General features: G+C 29.9%; 2 protein-coding genes and 1 long non-coding RNA gene across 4 annotated transcripts; all 3 read left to right on the top strand.

The window, feature by feature from the left end:
• Nucleotides 1-7,140: 7,140 nt before the first annotated feature.
• Nucleotides 7,141-8,653, top strand: LOC133791546 (uncharacterized). Its single transcript, XM_062229467.1, has 3 exons — nucleotides 7,141-7,372; nucleotides 7,562-8,070; nucleotides 8,186-8,653. The coding sequence occupies exons 1-3, from the start codon at nucleotides 7,141-7,143 to the stop codon at nucleotides 8,651-8,653; spliced, it is 1,209 nt and encodes a 402-aa protein (XP_062085451.1).
• A 5,269-nt stretch (nucleotides 8,654-13,922) lies between these two features.
• Nucleotides 13,923-15,302, top strand: LOC133789524 (uncharacterized). Its single transcript, XR_009873594.1, has 3 exons — nucleotides 13,923-14,610; nucleotides 14,957-15,016; nucleotides 15,188-15,302. It is a non-coding gene; the product is annotated as an uncharacterized LOC133789524 (long non-coding RNA).
• A 189-nt stretch (nucleotides 15,303-15,491) lies between these two features.
• Nucleotides 15,492-18,690, top strand: LOC133789523 (alpha,alpha-trehalose-phosphate synthase [UDP-forming] 1-like). Of its 2 annotated transcripts, XM_062227355.1 has the most exons (8): nucleotides 15,492-15,860; nucleotides 16,055-16,123; nucleotides 16,228-16,269; nucleotides 16,866-17,046; nucleotides 17,358-17,406; nucleotides 17,752-17,852; nucleotides 18,045-18,232; nucleotides 18,436-18,690. In XM_062227355.1, exons 2-8 carry the CDS (start codon nucleotides 16,068-16,070, stop codon nucleotides 18,542-18,544), a joined length of 726 nt encoding a protein of 241 aa, XP_062083339.1. In that variant the 5' UTR covers nucleotides 15,492-15,860; nucleotides 16,055-16,067; the 3' UTR covers nucleotides 18,545-18,690. The 2 variants fall into 2 exon arrangements, with proteins under 2 accessions (XP_062083339.1, XP_062083340.1); XM_062227356.1 differs by lacking the exon at nucleotides 15,492-15,860 and having other exon boundaries at nucleotides 16,059-16,123; nucleotides 16,858-17,046.
• Nucleotides 18,691-24,949: the final 6,259 nt, after the last annotated feature.

Genomic DNA, 24,949 nt, shown 5'->3' with positions numbered 1-24,949 from the left:
TCTTCTTCATATAATTTTTTTTCTAGATTTGAATGCTCCCATCAGGGTATTTGGTTACCCATTCACATTTTCATATTTTTATTAGCTTTCTTTCCAAATTTTGGTGTTCCTATAAGGGTTAGTAAAAAGAAAATGCTGAAAAAATTTATTTGAATTTTTTTGCATATAGTAGAAAAAACTATAAAAAAATTACAATAATAAAAGATAATAAATAAAAAAATAGTAAAATAATTATGTAATGTTAAAATATGTGTGAAAAAAAAGGGAAAAAAAATTGAATGAGAAAATAATAAGTAAAAAAATGAAGGAAAAAAAACTAAAAAATATGGAAAACAAAAACAAAAGAAATGATGAAGAAAAAAAATAGATGAATGAATAAAAATGAAAATAAGAAGAAGAAAATAATTATTAAAATGGAAAGAAAAAAATATGAATGAAAAAATTGGTATAAAAAATGGAAAGAGAAAAAAGATCATATTTGTGAAAAAAGAAAAAAAAATGGACGGAGAAAATAATAAATACAAAAATGAAGAGAAAAAGAAAAGAAAACTGAAAAAATATAAACAAAAAAATAAAAATAATAAAAATGAAAGAAAAAAATAGAAAAATGAATAAAAATGAGAAGAAGAAGAAGAATGGAAAAATGGAAAGAAAAAAATATGAAGGGAAAAATTGGTAGGAAAAAAAGAAAAAATAACTAAAAATATAATTAAAAATGAAGGAAAAAATAAAAAATTGAAAAAAAAATAAAATAAAATAAAATTACCTTCAAAATCAAAGAAAATATAACTATGATGAAAAATGTGGCATTTCCATATTTTAGTTAACTATTAATTGTATTTCTCATACTTTAATTTTATCTTTAATAAATTTTCTCATATAAATTAAAAAAAAGTATAATTCTCACTAATTTTTAAGTATAAAATCCATATTTTTTTTAAAATTCTCCTAAATTATAGATCAAAATGGCCACAAGAATGTTTAATGGGCCGACTAACTATTTATTGGGTCTCGCAGAAAGCCCAGTGGAGAGGCCAATGCAAACACTAGTCCTAGCTTTACCAAATCATTATTGGGATAATTACATATCCTACGGTAATATAAAAAAAAATTTATTTTATACGGTACCTTTAATAAATTACAAAAATACGGCTCTCTCCACTCATAAATTACAAAAATACGGCTCTTCCCACTCACTTATGTATATATATATATATATTTACCTTTGTTTTTATTTTTTTGTCTTAATTTTTAATAAGAATTTAAGCCTATCAATTAATATAATAATAAAAGTAATAATAATTATAGTTACCACCTTCAATAAAATAAAGTAGATTAATTTATTTTTATTTAAAATAAATATATTTATTAATATTAAAGTTAATATTTATACAATTACTCAAAAAATAAATAAATATATATACAAATTACAATATGTTTTTAATTAAAATTAATATTAATAACTATATGTTATAATATATAGTTAAAGATAATCACAATATTATTATTTTTTATAAAAATATTATATATATTTTTTTAAATCATAGTTAGTCAAGTCTCAACACTCAATGTTAAACCAAAATCATAATCTAATCCAAGTTTCAAGTTTTGTTACAAAAATATATTTAAAGTTAAAAAATTAGTTTTGTAAATCTTTGTAATAATCATGTTAAATAAATTTATAAATATTTATGTAAATATGAGTTACAAAAATAAATTTTTTAGTTGTGAAATTAGTTTTGTAAATTGTTGTTACAAAAATGTAAAACTTGTTTTTAAAAAAATATTGTATTTCACCACTATATTTAATAAAATGTTTTATAAATAATGAATATCTTAAATTTATATTTTTAAGTTGTATAGAATATATATATATGATGGTTCATGTAATTTTTTGGTACAATATTGTAACAATATGAAAAAGTATAATAATTTTATGTATATTTTGTTTATGATTTTTTAACTATAAAATATTTTCGTAAATATTAGTTATAAAAATATCTTTCTTAGTTGTAAAACTAGACTTGTAAACTATTGTTACAAAAATAAAAATTTTAGTTACGAATTTATTTGTAAGTTTTATCTACAAAAAAAAAAAAATCTACAACTCTATAACTGATTTTGTAAATATTATTTACAAATACGTAACAGATATTTACAAGTTCGTAACATATATTTACTAGTTTGTAAACGTTGATCACAAGAAATTGTATTTTACAGCTTTTATTTATGATTTTGCCACTCCGTATTTACAATTTTGCCATTTCGTGTTTTTATCCAAAAATTCCGTATTTTTGTAATGTACCGTATTTTTCAAATTTTTTTTAACTTTTAGTGCATTTTTGTAGATTTCCCATCATTATTTAGGGGGGATTTTTCAAATTTATTGGATTTACATATACTATTTGCAAAAATGTGGGGATTTACTTTTCCCAGATTCTATGGGAGTAGTTTTTTTTTTTTTTTTTTTTTTAAGTTTAGAGAATATGGGAATAAAATTATCAGCTAACAATAAAAAGAAACTAGAATTTAAAAGGAAAACATGATAAACAACTAGGGGCAAATTGAGAATAGTGATATAATCACTCCCAAAAACACTCATTGACAAATATCTCCCAAAAAATGTGATTGATGAAAGCGATCTCCATTTTGATCAATGCTCAAAATTTTCATGGCATATCTGATGGAATTCATTCACTTCTTCAAGTTCTGCTGAATTCTGCGGTAAGTTCTAGAAGCTTCAACAACCTGAAGCTTGGACTCTTCGGCAATCTCCACCTCCAGAAAATAATAAAGTCTCCTGCCACCCACACATCCAGCAATTGATCAAAGAAATCTTATTAGGTCCAGCAAGTATTGAATCTCCTACCAAAATCCAACAATCTCATAAAGCTCTGATCAACTATTCTTATTATTCTTTTCAATTTTCAGATTTGATTTTTTTTCTAGATCTAAACTTTTTCTTTTTTAGATTTGGAACTAATTACTTGTAAATTATTTTAAGTTTAGGTAAACGATTACTCATATTATTACAAATATATTTTCTTCTTCTTGTGTTGCATATCAAATCTCATTTGTTTTATTTTGATTTTTTTTTTTCTATCTTCAAATCTGTGATAGGTAACTGGTTATCTTCACGTTTTGATGTATGTGTATATTTCTGGGTTCTTCATGGTAACCGATTACCTATGTTACTAAAATTATAGTTACTTCTTTTTTTCTTCTTCTTTTACCTTTTTTAATGAAGTGTTCTTCATCTTTTTCTTCGATATTTTTAAAAAAATATATAATTTATAATTTCTTATAAGATCATATCAGGTCTTTTTTTTCTTCAAATTTGATGCTTCTCTTCATATTTAAGATAAGTAACCCATCACCCATATGGTAATGGTTACCCATCTTATGGCATAAGGTTACTCCTTTTAGGGTAACTAGTTACCCATCATGATAACATGTCATTTAACTTAGATCAAGGATTTTTTTTATATATTTGGATCTGTAAAAAGTTAATCAATCAAATAACTGGTTACCTTATCCAAATCTAGAAAAAAACGTACAATAAAAATCTAAGAAAAAAAAATACATACAATAAATAAAAAAAATATATTACAAAAAATATTTGAACGCAAACACAGGAAAATTTAATATAAAAATAGTTATATAATATAAATAGAAACAATTCAATTTTATAAAAGTAACAATTAAAAAAATATTTGAAATAATAAATAAATATAAAAAATAAAAAAGATTTTAAAAAATTGAAATGACAAAATTAATCTTCCTTCTCCCAAAGAGAGTTATTACTGAAATTGATCACCTTTGCAGGAAGTTTCTTTGGGGGACCAGCAGTATGAATGAAAACAGGAGCAAACTTCACCTCACGGCTTGGGATCAAGTTTGTCTTCCTAAGCATTTAGGGGGTATTGGATTTAAGGAAGGGGTCAAGTGGAATATGGTGTTACTTGCTAAATATATCTGGGTTGTTTCTTCTAAACAGGATATACTTTGGGTGAAGTGGATAGATATCATTTATCTTAAAGGGCAATCTATTTGGGATTACAAACTTCAATCAGATGTGAGCTGGTATTGGCGTAAACTAATTAAGCTGAAATCTGTCATCAATGTTGAGATGTTGGACAAAGCAATTTTGAGAAACAATTTGAATACCAGCAAACTGTATGTTCAGTTGGTTCACAAGGAAAGAGTTCTTTATGCTCATGTTGTTTGGTGTAATCTGACCTTGCCCAAGCATCGGTTTATACTTTGGCAAGCTACTTTGAGGCATTTGTTAACTAGAGACAACTTATTAAAGTGTCATATGCAACTGCCTTCTGACTTGTGTCCTACTTGTGAATTGCAGCAGGAATGCCATGAGCATTTGTTCTTTCAATGCCAGTTCTCTCAATTGGTGAGATTTTGAGTTGCTGAATGGCTGAACTGTGATGTCTGACCAATTCAGTTTCAAGGCTGGGTTGATTGGATGGTGGGGAAACCGAAGGGGATTCAGCAAAAATTTTTAGCTGCTCGTTTAGCAGCTTCAATTTATTTGATATGGTGGAATAGGAATCATTGTTTATTTAATCTTTGTTCTTTATCTGTTAATTCAGTTGTTTTTTTGTTGCAAAATTGCTTAAAAGCTATAATTAAAAATTGTCTAGAGCTAAGTTGAATAGCAAGGATATAAATTTCCTTGAGAAAATTAATCTCATGTAATCCTCGGCTTGAGGGGCTCTTTTGAGCTTGTCTTTGTATTTGGTTTGTGGTTCAATTTAATTTTAGTTTCATCAAAAAAAAAAAAAATTAATCTTCCATTTTATAATTTTTAATTAAAAATAAAACTATGGCTTAATCACCAATTTATACAAAAATATGGGTAAATAAAACCCATAACTTAAGAATTTTAATTAAAAAAACCATAAAATAACTTTTTTTTAAAAGCCATATTTTTGCACAAATTCTATAAAAGCCATAAAATGTGTAATTTCCTCTTATTTAGGAAAAAATGGTAAAATTTTTGTATTATATGAAAATGGAAAATAAAAAGAGAACTTAACATAAATATGGGAATCTTAACTAAACTTAACATATATATGGACAAAAAATTTTCTCGCCCACTGCCAATCAAGAAAATTTTTGTCCGCGTACAGCAATTCATCGACCATTTTTTCCGATCACAGCTTCATATTCTCCATTGTTTCCGATCAAGAACTGGTGGCTGCTACTGTCATCATCGTCTCCGATCAAAATACGATCAAGAATTGGTGGCTGCTACTCCATCATCGTCTCCTTTCTCCAGTCATCCAATTAAAAATTCAATTCAATTTAAGATCTTCTTCTACTTTTTCTCCGGCAGATCTTCTTCTTCTTCTTCTCCGGCAGATCTTCTTCTCCGATTACATCCCCTGCTTATATGTTCGTTCACATAAGCAAAAGCAGAAATCAATCAACTTCTCTGATTTCTCAAACAGGTAAGCAAATCTTTCTTCAAATATACGACATGCAAAATATTTACACAAAGAATCTGCAAATTACTTCCTGATAAAATTCTTGACTCAAACTACTTGTTTCAAAACTTTTTTAATTACACACGTGAAACTAGTTACATCACAAAAAAGTTCAACATTGGATAATTCAAATATTACAAAATAATATAAAAATAACAACAAAATAAATACAGAAACCAATTACATACGAAAAATAATAATAATAACATTCTGCATAATAAATTATCATGAAAAATGTAAAAATACAAACTGATTTACGTTTATGAAACTAGTTACACAATATAATTTTAACTTTGCATATTTGAAAATAAAAATAAAAAGACAACACATTCACTAAAGTAACCAGTTACACACACAAAAACAGAATTTAATGCAACATAAATAATTATGGAATCTGGAAAATAGTTCTCGATTCAGTAAAAGAAACCAGTTACTAAAATAATTTCAACATTAATAATATTCATTCACTAACACAACCAGATACATTTTAAACATCACTAAAAATTATGTTGTGCTATATTGCAGATATGGAGACCATAATGACATTGATTAGTTTTGGATGAAAATGGATAGATAGGTATCAGTATGATGAGTACACCATGACTGGACTGATAATACCAACAAATTGTTCTCTAAACAATTTGGTTCATTTAGTGAAAACTGAAATAAAATGCAATATTCAAAATATTGAGCTGAGTTACCAATTATCACCAGGTATGCCACCAATGAAATTACTCACTGACAATTCAGTCCTATTCTACATTGAGCTGAAAAAGAAGCAAAATGAAGTAACTGAGCTACCACTATGCATCACCACTGTTGATCAAGCAATAGCTGAAACTGTTCAACACACTACATATGAAGAAGAAACACAAAAACAAAACACAGATTTAGAAAAGCTAGTTCTTCAACTAAACAACGAGCAATCAGCTACAGAATTACAATATCACGAAGCAACCTACACGAGAAATAACCAGGTACAAACGTTCCCAAATACTACAGACATAGCTGATGATGTAGGAGAATTTATCATAGAGAGAACAGAAGAAAACAAAAGAAAAAGAAAAGAAGAAACATAAATTATAAATGATCATAAAATTTTCAAAGTTGAAGAAGGCCAGATTTATAAGGACAAAAAGCTCTTAAAATCTGCTCTATGTTATTATGCTATGATCCACAACTTCCAATTCAAGACAAAAAGATCTGAACCAAGAGAGTACCTGGTAACCTGTGTGGATGACAATTGTAACTGGTTACTTAGAGCTTCAAAGTTCAGGAAAACAGAAACATTTAAAATAAGAAAATATGTAAAAACTCACACATGCTCCTTGGATATCATTATGGAAGACCACAGGCAGGCTAATTGCAATGTCATTGGGGAACTAATAAAATCAAAATACATGTCAATAAAGAGAGTACACACACCACATGACATAATCAACGACATGCTAGATGATTTTGGTGTTTCAATGGGGTACCAAAAAGCCTGGAGACAAGAGAAAAAGCTTTAGAATTGGCAAGGGGACACCAAGATGATTCATACCAAAAACTTCCTATCTACCTTCACATGCTAAAAGTCTCGAACCCAGGTACAATTACACACCTGGTTACAGACAATACAGATCACTTCAAATATATGTACCTAGCATTTGCAAATTCCATCAAAGGATGGAAACACTGTAGGCCAGTCATTGTGATAGATGGAACTTACTTGAAGACATCATTTGGGGGAACTTTATTCACTGCTTCAACAATGGATGCTAACAACAACATATTCCCATTAGCCTTTGGAATAGGAGACTCTGAAAATGATTCATCATGGTTATGGTTTTTCACAAAGCTGAAGGAGACATATGGAGAAAGAGAAGGTACTGTTTTCTTCTTTATATTCTTATTGAAACAAACTAAACTCATAAAATTACCAGTTTAATAATAATCCAGCAATAAAATAGAGAAAATAGTGTAAAAAAATAATAATAACAGTCATATAAATTAATGAAACCAGTTACTCAGTTAAGACATAATAACCAGTTACTCCATTGTGATTTTGCAAACAGGTATGTCAATCATTTCAGACAGGCATAAAAGCATAGAAAATGCTATAGACGATGTATACCCAAAAGCTTTCCATGGAGCATGCATATTCCACCTGTTAAACAACATCAAAGTCAATTTTGGTGTCCATGGGGAGGACCTAAACCTAAACTTTGTCAAAGCAGCAAAGGCATACAGGGTACAATCATTTGAGCACTACATGCATGAAATAGACAAGATTGACACACGCATAAGACCGTATTTACAAAAAATTGGATATTCAACTTGGTCTAGATGCCATGCTCCAACAAGAAGATATACAATGATGACATCAAATATAGCTGAATCAATAAATGCTGCATTGAAAGCTGCAAGAACGCTGCCAATCACTACAATGATGGAGGGTCTTCGAAGTTTAGTTCAAAAATGGGTATGGAAAAATGGTAACGAAGCAAACGGAACATTCACACAAATAACAACAGATACTGAAACTATGCTTAGAGAAAACTTTATTCGTGCCATTAAATTTCAGGTACCTGACATATATTGAGCACTGAATATTATTTATCAAAACTTTTAGTAACCAGTTACTCAAAAATATCACAGTATCCAGTTTCTAACATGTGTTTCTCTACTAAAATAAACAGGTCTTCCCAGTAAACACTATACTGTACCAAGTTGTGGTTGAACAGAAAGGAAATTTTTTGGTCAACCTAATGGAGAAAACATGTGAATGCAAAAGATTCCAACAAGACGAAATACCGTGTGCACATGCAATAGCAGTATTCGCCAAAACACGGCTGAAAACATATGATTATGTTATTGATTACTACAAAACTACAACTATGAAAGCAACATATGACTCAACTGTTCTTCCATTGCCAAATGAAAGCGAATGGACATTGCCAGAGACTTTAAACATAATTGTCCTACCACCAAAATCAAGAAAACCACCAGGCCGCCCTAGAAGAAAAAGAATCAGATCTAGAGGAGAACCAAAGGTGCAAATAAAATGTGGAAGATGCGCGCAACAAGGGCATAATAGAAAAACATGCAGGAATGAACCAATCCCAAAGCTGCGAAACACAACAAAGTCAAAGAAAATAGACAAATAATTTTCTAAAGAATAGATATACTACAATTTCAATATTTTCATTTGATGTAATAAAATTGTATCCTAATGTTTTCTACCTCAATAAAAGTACAAACTTTTTAAACATTTTAATTTTATAAACTTGATACTCAACTTCATGGTTCCAAACACAAAGATATTCCAAATTTGGAGACTCAAGTACCTGGTTACAACATTATAGAAAGAAAAAAAACAGATATTATAACTAAATTTAACAAACAACTACATATATATGTAACCAACGATTTAAAAACCTAATTATATAACCACAAATCTTTCACAAAAAACAAAAAAAACATAAATATTATAAACTTGATACTCAACTTCTAGGTTCCAACACAAGATATTCAAAAACTGAAAATTCAAGTACCTGGTTACAACACATAAAAATATATATATAAAAAAAAAAAAAGCAGTTACTATAAGAAAATTTAACAAACAACTATATATCAATAAAACCAACTACTTAAAAAACCTAGTTATATAATCACAAATCGTTCACACAAAAAAAAACACAACAAATATAAATAAATCAAAAAATAATTAAAAAAATATATATAAAAACTAAAGAAACAGTAACCAGTTACCTGAAACATATAGCTTTTACAATCTAACACAGAAGTAACCGGTTACACCATCTTCATACAATAATAATCGAAACCTATATGAAAAAAAAACATGTACATAACAATATCTTCACACTTTAAAAAAAAAAAATCACCAACTCTATTGAAAAAAGAAACATACACATTAAAATAAAATACATTAAAAAAAACTGTATATTAAGCCAAAAGTTGAAACCAATTCTTTACATTGACAAAAAAAAAAACCATACATAAGTCCAGTACTAAAACAGTATCCAGTTACAAACCACAACTTCACTATTAAACAAAGAAAAAAAAAAAGACATGGTCGTTAATACAGCTAAAAAAAAAAAAAATCCAACATCTCTACTTATAATTCCTTCTCCTCTTTGATTTCTTTGATGGAGCATCATCTTCTGTCTTGTACCCACCAATCTGCTTCTTTTTTGCATGACTATACAAGTTAATGGCAAGATAATCACGATAGGTAGCAATTTTGGCAGCCATGTTCTTCGGGATGTCATCAATCTTCCCATGGATAAACAAATCAGCATACTTGATAACAAATACTCCACAATCACTGCAAAAAAAAAAACACAAAAAACAGCATATGAAATTATTTAAAAACAAACAAAATAGAAAAATAAACAACAATATACAAAAAACCAGTTACTTACTTATCCTCTTGAAATGGCAAGTCTTTGGCAAAGTTAAAATCAATTGGATCCTTCTTCCCAACAGAATATGGACCAACATTCAAGTCCAAATCTTTCCTAGAACAATAAAAATCAAGAAAATCTAGAAAATATGGTAAAACAACAGAATAAGTCTTCACATATGGCAAAGCAATACTCTCATTCTTCTTCCCCGTCAAAGAATTGTAGACAGTTAACATCCTACTCTTAATGGAAAAGTGAATAAAAACCCAATGCAACTGAACCTTCACATGCACAGGAAAAAGAACATGATCCACATCCACCCAAGGAGTGTTACAAAACAAATATTCACCAATAATGTAATCTGAAATTAGGTTATTAAAATGAATGCTGCTTGAATCACATTTGGCTGCCACAAAATTATCATACAAACCCTTGATAGTTGCATCAAATCAAGAGTTTGTAGTTGTAACCCTCTTGTTCAAACCATGAATCAACTTAATCTTCTTCCTCAAGTAATAAAAACATATATTTATATGCTACAACAAATAAATAAACATACAAAAGTTAGGAACCTGGATACTAGCAAATATATAATAAAAAAAAACAAGTTACACACAATGCTACAAGAACCTGGTTACTACCCATAAATAATAAAAACAATTTACACACAGTACTAAAAGGAACCTGGTTACTTGTCTTAACCATAATCAACAACAAAAACAAAACATCTAAACAAACAAATACTAATTAATAAACATTATACCAAGAACCTGGTTACTAGCCAATATATAATAAAAAAAAACAAGTTATACACAATGCTTCAAAGAACCTGGTTACTACCCAAAATTTAAAAATAATTTACACACAGTACTAAAAGGAACTTGGTTACTTGTCTTAAACATGATCAACAACAAAAAAAAAAAACATCTAAATAAACAAATACTAATAAATAAACATTATAACAAGAACCTGGTTACTTACAGTGTCCATAAGCTCCTCCCCACAAGTTTGAAGCTTGTAAAACCACATTTTCTCAGAAATTTTAACAAAAGAATAATCCATTGGGGGATTGATAATGTTATTGACATCAGAAAATTTTTTCTTCCTTCAAAACAAAAAAAATATATATATTAACAAACAATTAAATATCAAGAATAATAATATTAAACAAAATATAAAAAAAAACATACTTATTCTTAAAATTCATTTTATTCTCAATTCAAGAAATATAATCCAGGCAATCATTCTTTGAAACATTCTGCCCAATTTCATTTTCAAATGGAAGAAATCCTCTAACAATCACCACTTCCTCTCCCTTCCTCTTCACAGTTTCTTTTACTTCAGAAGAGCCAAACTCAGTAACAAAAGGAGATTTGACATGAGTACTAGGTTTAGGCTCCCTCTTTTCAATAGCAACAGGAACCTCATCATCATCACCAACCATCACAACCTTCCAATCATCCTTACTCCCACTAAATATCTTTTCTCCTTCTGCATACTTAACAGTTTTATCAATAACACTCAAAATCTCTGGATCCACATATACTTCTTCAAAACTTAAACCAACTGAACTGAACTCAGGCTTCTTTGTAAAATCCTATAATGAATAAAAATAAAATCAATTACAACAAATTCAATTTTAAATAAAATAATACAAGAAACAAAAACAAAAATAAATTACAAAACCTTATCTCCACACACAACATTTGACAAATCCAACCCAGAATAAACAGCATCAAAATTTTCATTTAAATCATTCTCGACACCCTAAAAGAAAAAATGAAACTGGTTACAACAGTAACTGGTTACGCTAAACAACTACAAAAACACAACATACTATTAAGAAACATAAATCAGTTACCTTACTACCATCAGACTCTTCAGCAGAATCATTTCCACAATCCTAGCCAAAAAAAAAAACAATCTGGTTACAACTAAAAATGGTTAAAAAAAACAATAAAGCATAAAAACAAACAAGTTACCTTAGAATCATCAGAAATAGGACTGGAAACATTATTACAATCAGCTGGCTTTTCCCCTTCATTAAAACCAACACTTTCATCACTTGTATTTGCAACTTTTTCAGAATTTTTTGCAACAAATTTTGCAATCATTGCAGATAAATCACTGAGTTTCCCCATGAACTCAGATCTCATAATTGCAATGTCACTAATAATAGTTTCTTGGCATGCTTTTATTGATGAGATTGATTCACAAATCAATCTCAACTTTTCACTATCAACCTAAAAAAACAAAATAAAATACTTTACAAAACAGCAAAAAAAAAAAAAAAACATAAAAAGAAACCTATAAATTTCAAAACAAAATAATAATTTTTTTTTTAACTAAAACAAACAACAAAACTAACCAGTACCTGGGTACCCGGACTACTGTCTCCATCTTCAGCACACACCTTCGGCAAGTACAGAGGCTCAAACTTAAACTTCTTTACTGCCAGTTTCTTTCTCTCCTCAGAAGACGGATAGACATTCAGGATAGTCAACTGAATAAATTAAAAATATATATATATATATACAAAATCAAGAAAACTGGTTACCATCAACTGAAACCAGGTACACAAACAAAAATCCAAAAATGAATAAAACAAATTTAGCAAGAAACGAGTTACAAAACAAAAAGATTATACCTTCTGATTGTTGAAAACCTTTCCCACCAAGTTTGCATAGAAGGCATTATTTGTACTCTTCCAATTCAACAAACGTGGAAATTTTTTCCCAACCCGTTGACAAAACTCAGCTATACTTTCATATATCCATACAAGAAAAGCAATGGGAAACCCAAGAAGTTTGTAAGGGTGAAGGCCAACCTTCCCATCAACAAACAGTCCATCAAAGATTTTATTCCCACCCTTCAAAGCAGTTTTCAAATAATGAAAACTCCTATCCCATACAAACTTGCCAAAACTAATATTTGCTAATTCAGAAAAATCTCGATCAACCATCTCAAAAAAGAAATCATCAACCAACTTATCACTAGTATAGCCGTACAAATAGTTAACTAGGATATGAACTATACCCAATTTGACAACATCCTCATCATCAACTAGATCCTTACTAATAAAAGCATTTCGTAATTCAGACTTTGACACCTTACCAACAAAACGGCCAAATATTTTTTTCTTAAACAAAACTTTCTTTTTTTGAAAATGACTTAAATCAAAATCACCATCACATCTAAGACCTGTAACTAGAACAAACTCTTCAATAGAAAACCTACACACTCTACGACCAAGCTTAAACCACATTTCCTCTTCCACTACAAGAAATCTGATTTTTACCTACCAATATTTTACCTACCAATATATATTGGTAGGGAAAGTAATGTTTTGCCTACCAATATTTATTGGTAGATAATATTAGTAGGTAAATGCTAGTCCATTATATTATATTTCGGAACATAGCTTTACCTACCAATAATATCAGTAGGTAATGATCTTTACCTACGTATATTATGGAGGGAAATTTTTTAACCATTCCCGCTCAATTTTCCCCCCCCATTTTTTATTTTCATTATATTATTTTATTATTATAAATGCTTATTTGGAAGCTTATGCGGAGTAAATAATATGATGTGTACACATTGTATAACATGTGGCATGCCACGTGTGTACATAGTTAGAAAAAATATAAATAAAATATATTTATAATAAATTTGTATTTAAAATTAAAATAAAAACTAAAAATTCTACCTACCCACATTTTTTTCTTTTCTAAAAACCCAGAAAAGTGTACTACTACAAAATACACTTTACGGGACACCCTTTTAGGACATGCACCTAAATGTAAGTCCTAAAAAATATCTCTAAAGTTTTTAGGACTCTCATTGAGAGTCCTTAAAAATCATATTTTAGGACTCGCAATGAGAGTCCTTAAAACATATGTGAGTCCTAAAAAACCTGAATAAATAATTTAAGAGTGGTGACTTTTAAGGACTCACTTTGGTGCCATAAAAACTCTTTTAGTACACCCAAAGTGAGCCCTAATTTTTTTTAAGCAAAATTAGGTAAAAAGCTATTGTTGTGGTCGAAAATTGGGGCTGCCATTACATTTTCTCAGCAAACAAGTGAAGAAAAAAAAATCTAAAAATATAATTAATAAATAATTTAATTTTAAAAATAAACTAATTTTTTTATAAATTAAAAATTAAAAATTAAAAATATGAAGCATATGTTTCCAAAACTAATACAACAATTTATTTTAAAAAGTGAGGATACACAAGCTTTAGGCGCCAAATGAAATTGTAAGAAGGCACCAAATGAAATTTCTTTCTAATCATGGACTACCTCTCAGAAATTCAATACACCAAAAGTATGAGATTTAAAAGGGCAAAATACTCTCTCCCTCTCTCTTCTTTCTTTCACTCTCTCGCTTGTCTCTGCCACTCATAGACGAGCCACCTCTGGCCTCCGACCAGAGGCACACGACCCACCATGGGCTTCAGAGTTTGTTGAAACCTCTCTCCCTGTGACCCCGTCACCTGACGCGCCGGAGATCGCCGCAGGAGGAGCTCGGAAGTCGCACCGCAGTTGTGGGTTTCGAAGCTTTTTCGGACCTCCACCGTCGTCCAAACTAGATTCCAAGGGAGTGGTTGTGCTCCGGACATCGAGAGGATGAAAAGCCACCAAAGAATCTGGGTAATTATGAAAGCTCTTAAATCTGAAGACGTCAAATCGCAAGGTTTGCTTTCTATCTCGTTTCATTTTCAGAGCTTTTAGTTATTCAAGCTTTGATGAATTTTTCTTATTTGTTCAATTATGCTAGTGGGACACAGATAGGTACTGGAAGCAAAATCTAGTTCTCAGTTTCTATTTTTTTTTGCAAAACTGGTTATATACTATTGATTTTGTGGGAATTCATCTTGGGTTTATTCAGAGATTAATGGGGACTTGAACTTCATTTAGTTGATTCCTATTATACGATTGATTTAACTGAACTTGAATTACTTGTTTATCTTTTCCAATTTGCTTTCTGCATCTAAATCTCATTTGTCATGCTTGGCTTATGTGTTTTGATCCCATGACAGCTCGGGTTGGAACTTGTTGGTGAAAGCCTCATCTTTTTTCTTTGTTTTGTTTGCAAAAAGGTTAGGTTCTGATTATTACATATTTGTCGAGCATTTTTTTTAATGTAAACCCAGTTTTCTTCTTTCCACTTGATGCTGAAACTGAATTTTTTTCAATGGTTTTGTGTTAGTAATATAGGTTTGTTGAAGTTAGTATTCATTGATTTTTTTTTTGTCTTTAAATTGCATTAGATTCTCCTATATTGCAATATGCTACCTTGCATTGGTGCATCAGTTGAATAAAATTAATGTTGAGAAGGCTGTGAAGTATATAGTTAGTTGCAAAAACATGGATAGTTAGTTGCTACATATAACTTGACAACATGAGTCAGGTTTGTAAAAATATGTTTTTGAATATTTTTTTTATATATATTGGCTTTTAGATGACGAGGAATGGATTAAGACAGAAAACTTAAAGTTGTTATTGCTATGGAGAAAGTGGTCACTAATTAGTTTCTCTGTCTTATTTATTTATTTTTATACAGGTGGTTTTAGTGGCAACATTGGGCATGATCCACATGTAATGTATACCCTAAGTGTTGTGCAAGTTTTAGCCCTCTTTGACAAGCTTGATGTTCTAGACGTTGAGAAGGAGTCAAATTGTATCCTTTTTACCATTTGTTTATGTTAAAATTACTTTTACACAAGTTTGAAAAGAAATCTTCTTTCATCTTATTACAAATGTTTTATTTTAGTCCATGGTTAATTTTTCATTTTCTTGATAGAGAACAACTTGTTGACATGCTTGGTAGCTGAGAAAATATGGGAAGAAGGAATCATTTTCAGACTCTACACATGGGATATTGTATCTTTCTATTGGTGTGATGTTCATCCCTTTTCTCACCCCATTTTTCTGGACTTAAAGGTTCATATAAAGCTTTTGAGGCTTTTTATTTTGTTTATTATAATTTTTTTCTTTTAACTTGAAGATGTCAACTTGTATAAAACTCAAGTTTCTGCAACAATTTTTTTAATTGTTTTCTTTCCTGATTGTATATCACCTTATTGTTCAACATTTCTAATTTTATATCTCATCAAAATCTTATGGCATTTTCCTAGGGGCATTTTGAAGATGTTGAAAAGCCACTGCCTTTACCCTCTAAAGCACCTTGAGAAAAAAAGGAGCTGGTAAGCATATTATGATTTGGTATTGATATTTGGATTCTTCACTTTCTTTTGAGTTCCCATGATGGAAGAAGTAATTTTTTCCAACTTTTTTTAATGATATGCAGGATGAGAATAAGAGCAAAAAGGGTCTGGCTGAAATTTATGAGGTTCATAATTCTTGGTCTGTTGACATACATAACTGAGTTTGTTGTTTCTCATTTTTTTATATTGTTTCCTTGTGGCATTGATTTTTAGTAGTCCTCCAAAAATAAGAGGTAAATAATATTTAAAATCAAGATAAGAAGAAGAAAATAATTGCGAGGGAATAACAACATTACTGATTAATAGTGTATCTTATCTTGTTCTATGTCACTACTAATAGAGCTTGGGAGAACGGATCGGCCCATAAGAAAATATATTGATTTTAAGCCATGGTTAGCAATTTGGTTTGCAGCAGAATTCTCTCCTGTAAATGTAGGAAAAGATTTCCTGTAATGTTAGAAAAGCTGATAAAGAACATTCCTAGTGTTCCTAATATCCCAACGGACTACAGGGCCCTGCAGAGTCACCATAAGCTAGCATCATCTGAATTCATTGATGCTCCCATTTCTCGACATCTCTTCCAGGCTATAAAAATAGTAGTAATCTCATCATTTATATTTGTATTAGGAGCTGTTTTAACAAGAAGATTATACTTAATATCTTTCAAAATGATTCCTGTTATTTAGAAAGACTATTTCTAACAGCCACCTCAGATGTGCAGGATGCACCGTTTGTGTTCTTTTCCCAGGAGGGGAAAGAGGAAAGAAAGCATAAAAAAAAGCTTTGGAGCTTATTTAATCTTTGAACTGGATATGTTTCAGCATATAAGCCAAGTTCATGAGATTGTGGGACGCATTAATGGGAGATTTGGAACTCTTACTGCTGTTCCCATACACCATCTGGTTTGTCTTTTTTATATATCATGTAAATTAGAGACAGTGTTTCAAGTGATCTTTGTTCTGTTTTAATCACTTTCCCAAATTTCTAAAGACATTTTAATGAAAGAAAAATCAAACAAAAGGAAGAATAAAAGGTCTGAGTTCAGGTCTTTTTAAGCAACAGCATTTGATTAATATATGTTTTGAGACTACAATTTAGTCAAATATTATATATGTTATGTTTTTGTCTCTCATTTTCTTTGAACTTGATTTTCTTACAATTTTGTTCAATGATTATGTCAAGACTGCTAAACCATTTTCTCTTCTTTGTACAGGACCAATCTCTTGACTTTCACGCATTGTGCGCTCTGTATGCTGTTATTGGTACTCATTTTTGTTTTGTAACAAAACCGTTAATCAATTTTGTTTTAGATAAGTAAATTGTTCCTAGGCTGCTTAGTTTGTAGTGATTCCTATGGTAACTCAATCATGTAATACATTAATATGGTGACTCAATCATGTAATACATTAATATGGTGAAACAACAGAATGCAATTGTGCCTTCAATTAATTAATTTTGTTTACCATGAGTAACTCAATTGTTATTTCTTTTTCCGGTGCAAATTTTATATATATATATATATGTATATATAAAAATAAATATAGATATTTTTCATTTCTGTTTATATGCATGTAATTTTGTTTATTTGTTTGTTTTTCCTTGTTTAGATGTTGCACTTGTTACTTCTCTTAGAGATGGAATGAATCTTGTGAGTTATGAGTTTGTTGCTTGCCAAGCATTCAAGAAAGGAGTCCTTATTCTGAGTGAGGTAATTTAACTTTATATTTTCTCTGAGTTTGCATGGTAGGTTTTTTCCATTGTTAAATTCATCAGAAAAGCTTAAATTATCAATAAAAAAAGAAAAAGGAAAAAAAGAATACTTTGTTGTGAATTCTGTTCAACGCATTGTCTTCATAGTTCTTCGGGCTTGCATCTTCTTGTTTATTCCATTTAAATTTAGTTTGCAGGTGCAGCACAATCGCTCGGTGCTGGTGCCATTTTAGTAAATCCATGGAATATCACAGAAGTTGCTGCTTCCATTGCTTATGCTTTGAATATGCCAGCTGATGAAAGAGAAAAGAGACATCAACATAATTTCATGCATGTAACAACTCATACATCTCAAGAATGGGCTGCAACCTTTGTTAGGTATGCTCATATATAACATTAGCATTAGCATGCATGATTTATAGATAATGAAACCTTCTCAATGTGGAGATTGACATGTATTCTAGGATTTCAAATTTCACTTCTGTTCTAAGAAGCAAAAATATTTATCTGTTCATATCAACTAGTGTTTCTTTTTCAGGCTTTATTCTAATCTAGTGTCATTTTTTGTTTCTCCATTTCAGTGAACTTAATGATACTATTGTGGAAGCTCAACTGAGGACTAGGCAAGTTCCACCTCTACTTCCTATGAAAGAAGCCGTTGATCACTATTTGGAATCCAATAATAGATGATTCTTAGTTTATTTACATTAATTTACTAAGGAATGAACTTTATGAAGTTTTTTTTTTTATTTTGGTAGGGGTAACCTTAAAATGACAACTTTATGACTTATTTTAGTATTGAACATTATAAAGAATTTTAGCATTATTAAACAATTTATTATTGAATGGTTTTTTTCTAGTTTATTTCTAACATATAACATTTATAAATAACTGTTATTATCTTTTACCTACACATAACCATTAAATTTGAACAAAATATAAATTGTGTAACAAACCAATAAAATAATGCTATGTGGGCTAATAAAATGACACCACGTAGGATGCCACATATGATGCTACGCAGAATGCCACGCAGGATGCCACATATGATGCCACGTAGGATGCCACATATGATGTCACGTCATCAGACACATAAAACTACAAAAACCATGTCAGCATACACGTAGGATGCCATGTCATCAAACACGTCATTTGATGACTCATCAATTGATTTATAACTTAGTGGGGTCCACTGATTCTTTTACCTACCAGTGTTAACAAATGTAGGTAAAGACTCTTTCCCCACTAACTTTTACCTACCAATCTTTACCAATTCAATATTGGTAGGTAAACCATATTACCCACCATTAGACTAGTTTTACCTACACTTACAGTTGGTAGGTAAATACCCCATTTTCTTGTAGTGTTCCTCCCTCTCATGAGAGACCTCTCTCAATAACACAAGCTGGGCAAGTTGAGTTTGAAAATAAATATCACATACTTCTAAAAAGTGCCCAAATGGGGTCTTCTTAAACAATGATTTCTGACTTTTCGTAAACTTAGATTTCAAGTCAGTAATGACACTCTTGTCAGTAAAATGTTGAACCTTACTACCAAACTTCTTGGAGGGGTTTATCTTTAAATGAGCCTGCAGAAAAAAACAAAATAATTAAACATGTAACCAGTTTCAAAAAATATAAACATGAAAAATTGATAAGTACTTTACATTTATAAAACCACTTATATGTATTTAACTTTGTATGGTTGAAATATACATATAAAAAAAACAATTCATTCACTAAGGTAACCAGTTAAAAACTCATTAAGCAAAATCGTTCACTGTTATCTGCAAAGTAACCAGGTACATATGTAACCAGGTACACATGAAACCAGGTACAAAAAAAAATTAAACAGTTTAACAAAAAAAAACAACAATAATAATAATAAAACAAACACAAAACAGAATTGAAAATTATGCAAATTAACTACAAATCTACAAGAACCCAGATACACAACCATAAAAAAATACAAAAAAAAACAGAATCCACATGTAACCAGGAACACATGTAACCAGGTACAAAAAAAAAATAAAACAGTTTAACAACAAAAGAAAACACAACAATAACAATAAAACAAACACAAAACAGAATTAAACATTATGCAAATTAACTAAAAAACTACAAGAAACCAGATACACAACCATAAAAAAATAAAACAAACAGAATCCACCGAATGTGAAACACAATAACAGAAACATAAACATATGAACAATTTTTTATTATAATAATTAAAAAAAGAAAGACATACCACAACATGTTTAGTCTCATGAGAATCATCTCCAGCATCCTTACTACCAGATGCACACAAATCCTTCATCTGTTTAACAGTGGAAGGCGATTTACTTGTCTTCCTTGCAACAAAGGAAGGGGATTTACTCTTCTTCCTTGCAACAGACTTCAAATGTGTAATGTTACTCCTTCGAGGAAGAATCTCGCCAATATCATCCCCTACATTCTTCGATTCATCCTCTACTATACCAGAAATTTTCTTCTCAGAACCAGAAACACCACCACATTCACCAGAGTGATCTATCACACAAATTCGAGCAAGAGAAATATACAATGCATTGCATAAAAAAAACAAACAACACAAATGAAAAAAGAATAACAGATATACATATATATATAGAGCACAAATTACAAATAACTACCCATAAACTTACCAAAAAATAAACTGATCAAAAACTGACAAAAACCCCACTAAAAAACTAACGATAAAATCGAGCACCAAAAATAAAAACCACCATTAACACATATTAAAAAACAACCACCCACGATCAAATCAAAATATATAATACAAATCAAAATTAACAATCAATATACATTAAAAAAATAAAAAAAATAAACCCTGAAACCGGGTACTCACCGATACGAAAACACCACAAAGAGGCACAAATCCACAACGAGAAACTTATAAAAATCCTAAGAAAAAGAAAAAAAAGAAGAAATCAACACAAAAAACCAAATGCTGAAGGAAAGAAAAAATTCGAACCAAACGATATATAAAAAACGTGATACTGAAGCAAACGGAAAAATACATACCTGAAACTAGGTACTCACCGAGACGAATACACGCACAGATGGCACAAAATCGACAACAAAATACTTAAATAAACCCTAAAACAGAAGGAAAACTAAGAACAAATATCATCCCTGAAGAAAACGTGATGCTGAATAAAATAAACTAATAAAATTGAAGAAACGTGATGCAGAATAAAACGTGATAGAGCATATGTACTCAAGTACCTGCATGCATACTGGGAATTGATTTCCTTACAAAAAATAATAATAAAAATAATAAAAAAAAACACATAAAATGACTGAAAAACGCTCACAAAAATCCATATAAATGCATAATAAACAACTACTGAATTAAAATTTTCTTACAAAAATGTTTACCAAAATAATAATAAAAAAATAATAATAAAAAGACAAAAATTCCCTCATAAAAATACCCCTATAGAATAAAAAAACGTATATAAAAAAATATGGGATACAAAAGTCATATTTTGATAAATATGGGAAAACAAAACTTATAAAAAAAAAAAACAACAAAAAAAACCATAAAAAATGCACACAAAAAGAAAAAAAAAACCATATATATCAAATTTTATTGAATTTTCCTATTTCATTTCATGTAACACTTGAAAATCTTGTTCCACATGGAGTTTCCGCGTTGTCCAGCAAAATACTACAAAAAAGCATATTCTTTTAAAAACATTTGAAATCTTAAGAAAAAACACACAATTTGACTCTCTTTTTTTTCTTTCATTTTTTCCGCAATGGAGGCGCAAAAAAATGTACAAATTGAATTCAATAAAGAAAAACGCATTTCTCTTTGATCGAATTTGAAGAAACACTTTGACCCATATATTTAGAATAGACATTTCATTCGAGCCTAATAGAAGAGAATGTTACATGGTCAGTCTTGACTTAAAATTGGAGAAATTTATAAAATACATTGAATTTAAAATGAAAAAAATATATTCTATTGAATGAATATTTGGTCATTTGTCAAAATACAATAAAATATCTCTCATATAATAAGTGTGTAGATAATATAAATTTTTTATTTTAACAATATTTTATTTTTTTTAATGTTAACTTTAGCAGAATATTCTTATATTTAACGGAAGTTTGTAAATACTTAAACTTAAATAAAATAAATAATTAAAAAAATTAAAATAAGATATTTTACAATGTTAATTATTTAAAAATAATAAATAATTAAACAAAATAAAATAAAATATTTTTGAGATATTTTACAATGATAATTATTTAAAAATAATAAAATAATATGTTTTATAACTTAAATAAAATTTAATTAAACTTAAACTCACTTATTAGAATAATATCATATTAAACATATAATATAATCTATTGTCAATTAGCAACAAATTATTTTAAAAATAAAAACTAGCAAGAAACTTAAATTTAAAATCTACGTATAATATTTAATATTACATTAAACATATAATATATAATCTCTTATTGTCACTCCCAAATTTAAAAATTAGAACAAACATAAACTTAAACAAAAATAAAAAAATTATTTATCTAAAATAGGATATTTATTTAAAATTTATATGATATTAATATAAATTTAATAAAAATAATTAATAAATTCTACAAATAAAATTAAGCAAACGTTGGTTGTATCTAGTATATATATACATAACTCAAATAAAAATTAAGCAAACGTTGGTTGTATCTAGTATATATATAAAAAATATTTAAAAAACATGATTAATACCGGCGGATTCAGTTTTCCGCCGGTAAAGATAGTATTATTACCGGCGGACTGACTCCGCCGGTAATAGTTCCGCCGATATACTTGATTTTTGTTGTAGTGAAAATAATTATTTTACAAAAATACGATGGGATAGGAAAAAAAATGTTATTTTAGCAGTAGCCCTTTTTGGTTTAAATAACATTTACAAAAATTAAGTTAGACAAGTAATAGGTGACTAGTGCTCTACTAGGAGCGTCCTAGTATTCTAGGGTTTGTTTCCGATCCGTTTTCACACTAGAGAAGGAATCAGGGAGGCTGACATAGAACGCAAAGAAAGGATCCCCTCACAACAATGCAGGGAAAAGAAAAACACAACAAAGGGAAAATCGATATGGGAACAAAAGTCCATCAACTTGTCGATGGAAGACGTCTCCATGGAACTACCGCAAAGAGGAGTTGATCAGCGGCTAATGTTCGCAAGATTTCTTTCGGAGAAGGTATACTCAAAGAAACGAATATTCAAAACCATTAGAGAGAGTTCACTTCGGATGGCATGGGCCTCAATCAAATATTAGAAATGGAAGGAGTTACAATAGGGCCTACTTGAGTTTGAGTTTCACAAGGAAGAGGATGTCGACTATGTGCTATCTAAAAGACCATGGGTGGTAGGGGATCTTTAATGGTGATACAAGAATGGCCTAGCCATAGTGCCTACTCAGAGGTCTCGTTTGATACAACGCTAGTGTGGATCATCATTCAGGGTGATTCCACCACGTTACTGGTCACCACAAAATCTATACCACATTGCAGCTAAGGCTAGCCCGGAGTATGAAATACCAGAAAGTGCAATGAAGTATGGAATTGGTACACTAAGATTCAAATCTAGAGTGGAGGTTGAGAAACCCTTATGCTCAGGATTTTATCTTAAACGAATAAGTATGGAACCACTATGGTTGCAATATAAATACTTTCATCTCCCACGTATATGCTTTAAATGTGGTGTTCTCGTCCATGATCACAAATTTTGTTTTAGAGCACCAACTATAGTAGAAGACATTCAAGGTGAGATTTTCCCACTCTATGGAACATGGATCCATGCAGAATCTTGGGAAAGGTCCTGTTTTGCAGTCTAAAGACCAAAATGGTTTGTAGATTAAACGAAAGGGAGGGTTACGCCTGCTTACAAAGTTGCAAGATTCCTCTAGTTTACATCGACTGAACTGTCGGTTGGCTCACCGCCGACGAAGAGAATAGTGGAAAATGATTCAGGGACACAAACGGAATCAAGCCACGCCATGGAAGGGAACTTACACAGTACGAGTACAGGAAGAGTACGAGTTGAGGAGCCATGCAACATGTAGGATTCTTCAGCCACTACGTATGAAACAATGACACAAAGGAAAAGAAACAGTGAGGATAGGGCCAACGTGGCGAGAGGTGTCAAGAATTCTGGGTCTAGAGCAGATATTGAAACACAAGATCTCGAAAAGGGAGAAATACGCGATGCCGACCCTACTCAGCCCAGCTTGGATAAGAGTTGGACCACACTATTTGGCCCAAATGTCCAAGCTATACCTTGGCCTTCCCAAGAGTGTTGGGCCAATGCTTTGGCAATGTACCTGGGCTCATTAACGGTGGATAAGTATCATAGCCAGCCTACTCTATTCAACCCTCCTTGTTCAATTGATGAATTTAGGGTAGCAGAACACACGAGGCAGAACACACGACTGGTGATAACCCTACAATATAGAGTTATTTTACCATATTTTGTAAGCTAATTATTGTTTGGTTCTTGAGTTTTTAATTAATTTGTTAAGTTTTTGAGTCATTCTGAATTTATTAGGTTTATTTTATTTTTATAGAATTTTGTGTGTTCTTATGATTATTTTGTTGTAGACTGTTGTACTTGAATTATTTAAATTGTTATTGTTTGATTAAAGGTAAAAAAAATTGTCTTATTGAAGTTAAATGTTAAAGTAATATAAGTTCTAATTAATATTTTCATTGATTTAATGTGATGTAATTTTAATATAGAAATATTTTATTATTATTTAATTTATGATATTTTATAGAAATTAAATTGTATATTTGGTTGATTCAAATGAAGGAAAGGGAAATAAGTAAAACTAGAAGAAATGAAGCTGTAATCCCCCAAATTTCCTAATAAGGTTTAGGATCTTGATTAGGAGGTCGGGAGGGCCATAATTGATTTATTATGGTATTTAATGAATATATGCATGTTTACGTGAATTATATTATTATATGATGGTGAATGCATGCATATGGACGTATTTATTATTATAAGGGTATTTTGGTAATTTGGCCATTGTGGGCGTAATTGTATATTTTGGGTGCATGGTTGTG

The sequence above is a fragment of the Humulus lupulus genome, chromosome 7 (genome assembly GCF_963169125.1).
Source record: "Humulus lupulus chromosome 7, drHumLupu1.1, whole genome shotgun sequence".
NCBI lineage: Eukaryota > Viridiplantae > Streptophyta > Magnoliopsida > Rosales > Cannabaceae > Humulus > Humulus lupulus.
Note: the sequence above shows the minus strand (reverse complement) of the source record. Positions and strands in the feature narration are given on the sequence as shown.

Excerpts from the sequence above, each read along its gene's own strand:
- LOC133791546 (XM_062229467.1), top strand. The coding sequence starts at position 7,141 with ATGTACCTAGCATTTGCAAATTCCATCAAAGGATGGAAACACTGTAGG. Across the intron at positions 7,373-7,561 it reads GACATATGGAGAAAGAGAAG|GTATGTCAATCATTTCAGAC; the intron begins GTACTGTTTTCT and ends TTTTGCAAACAG. Across the intron at positions 8,071-8,185 it reads TTCGTGCCATTAAATTTCAG|GTCTTCCCAGTAAACACTAT; the intron begins GTACCTGACATA and ends TAAAATAAACAG.
- LOC133789523 (XM_062227355.1), top strand. The coding sequence starts at position 16,068 with ATGTTGAAAAGCCACTGCCTTTACCCTCTAAAGCACCTTGAGAAAAAA. Across the intron at positions 16,270-16,865 it reads GTCTGGCTGAAATTTATGAG|GATGCACCGTTTGTGTTCTT; the intron begins GTTCATAATTCT and ends TCAGATGTGCAG. Across the intron at positions 17,047-17,357 it reads CTGTTCCCATACACCATCTG|GACCAATCTCTTGACTTTCA; the intron begins GTTTGTCTTTTT and ends TTCTTTGTACAG.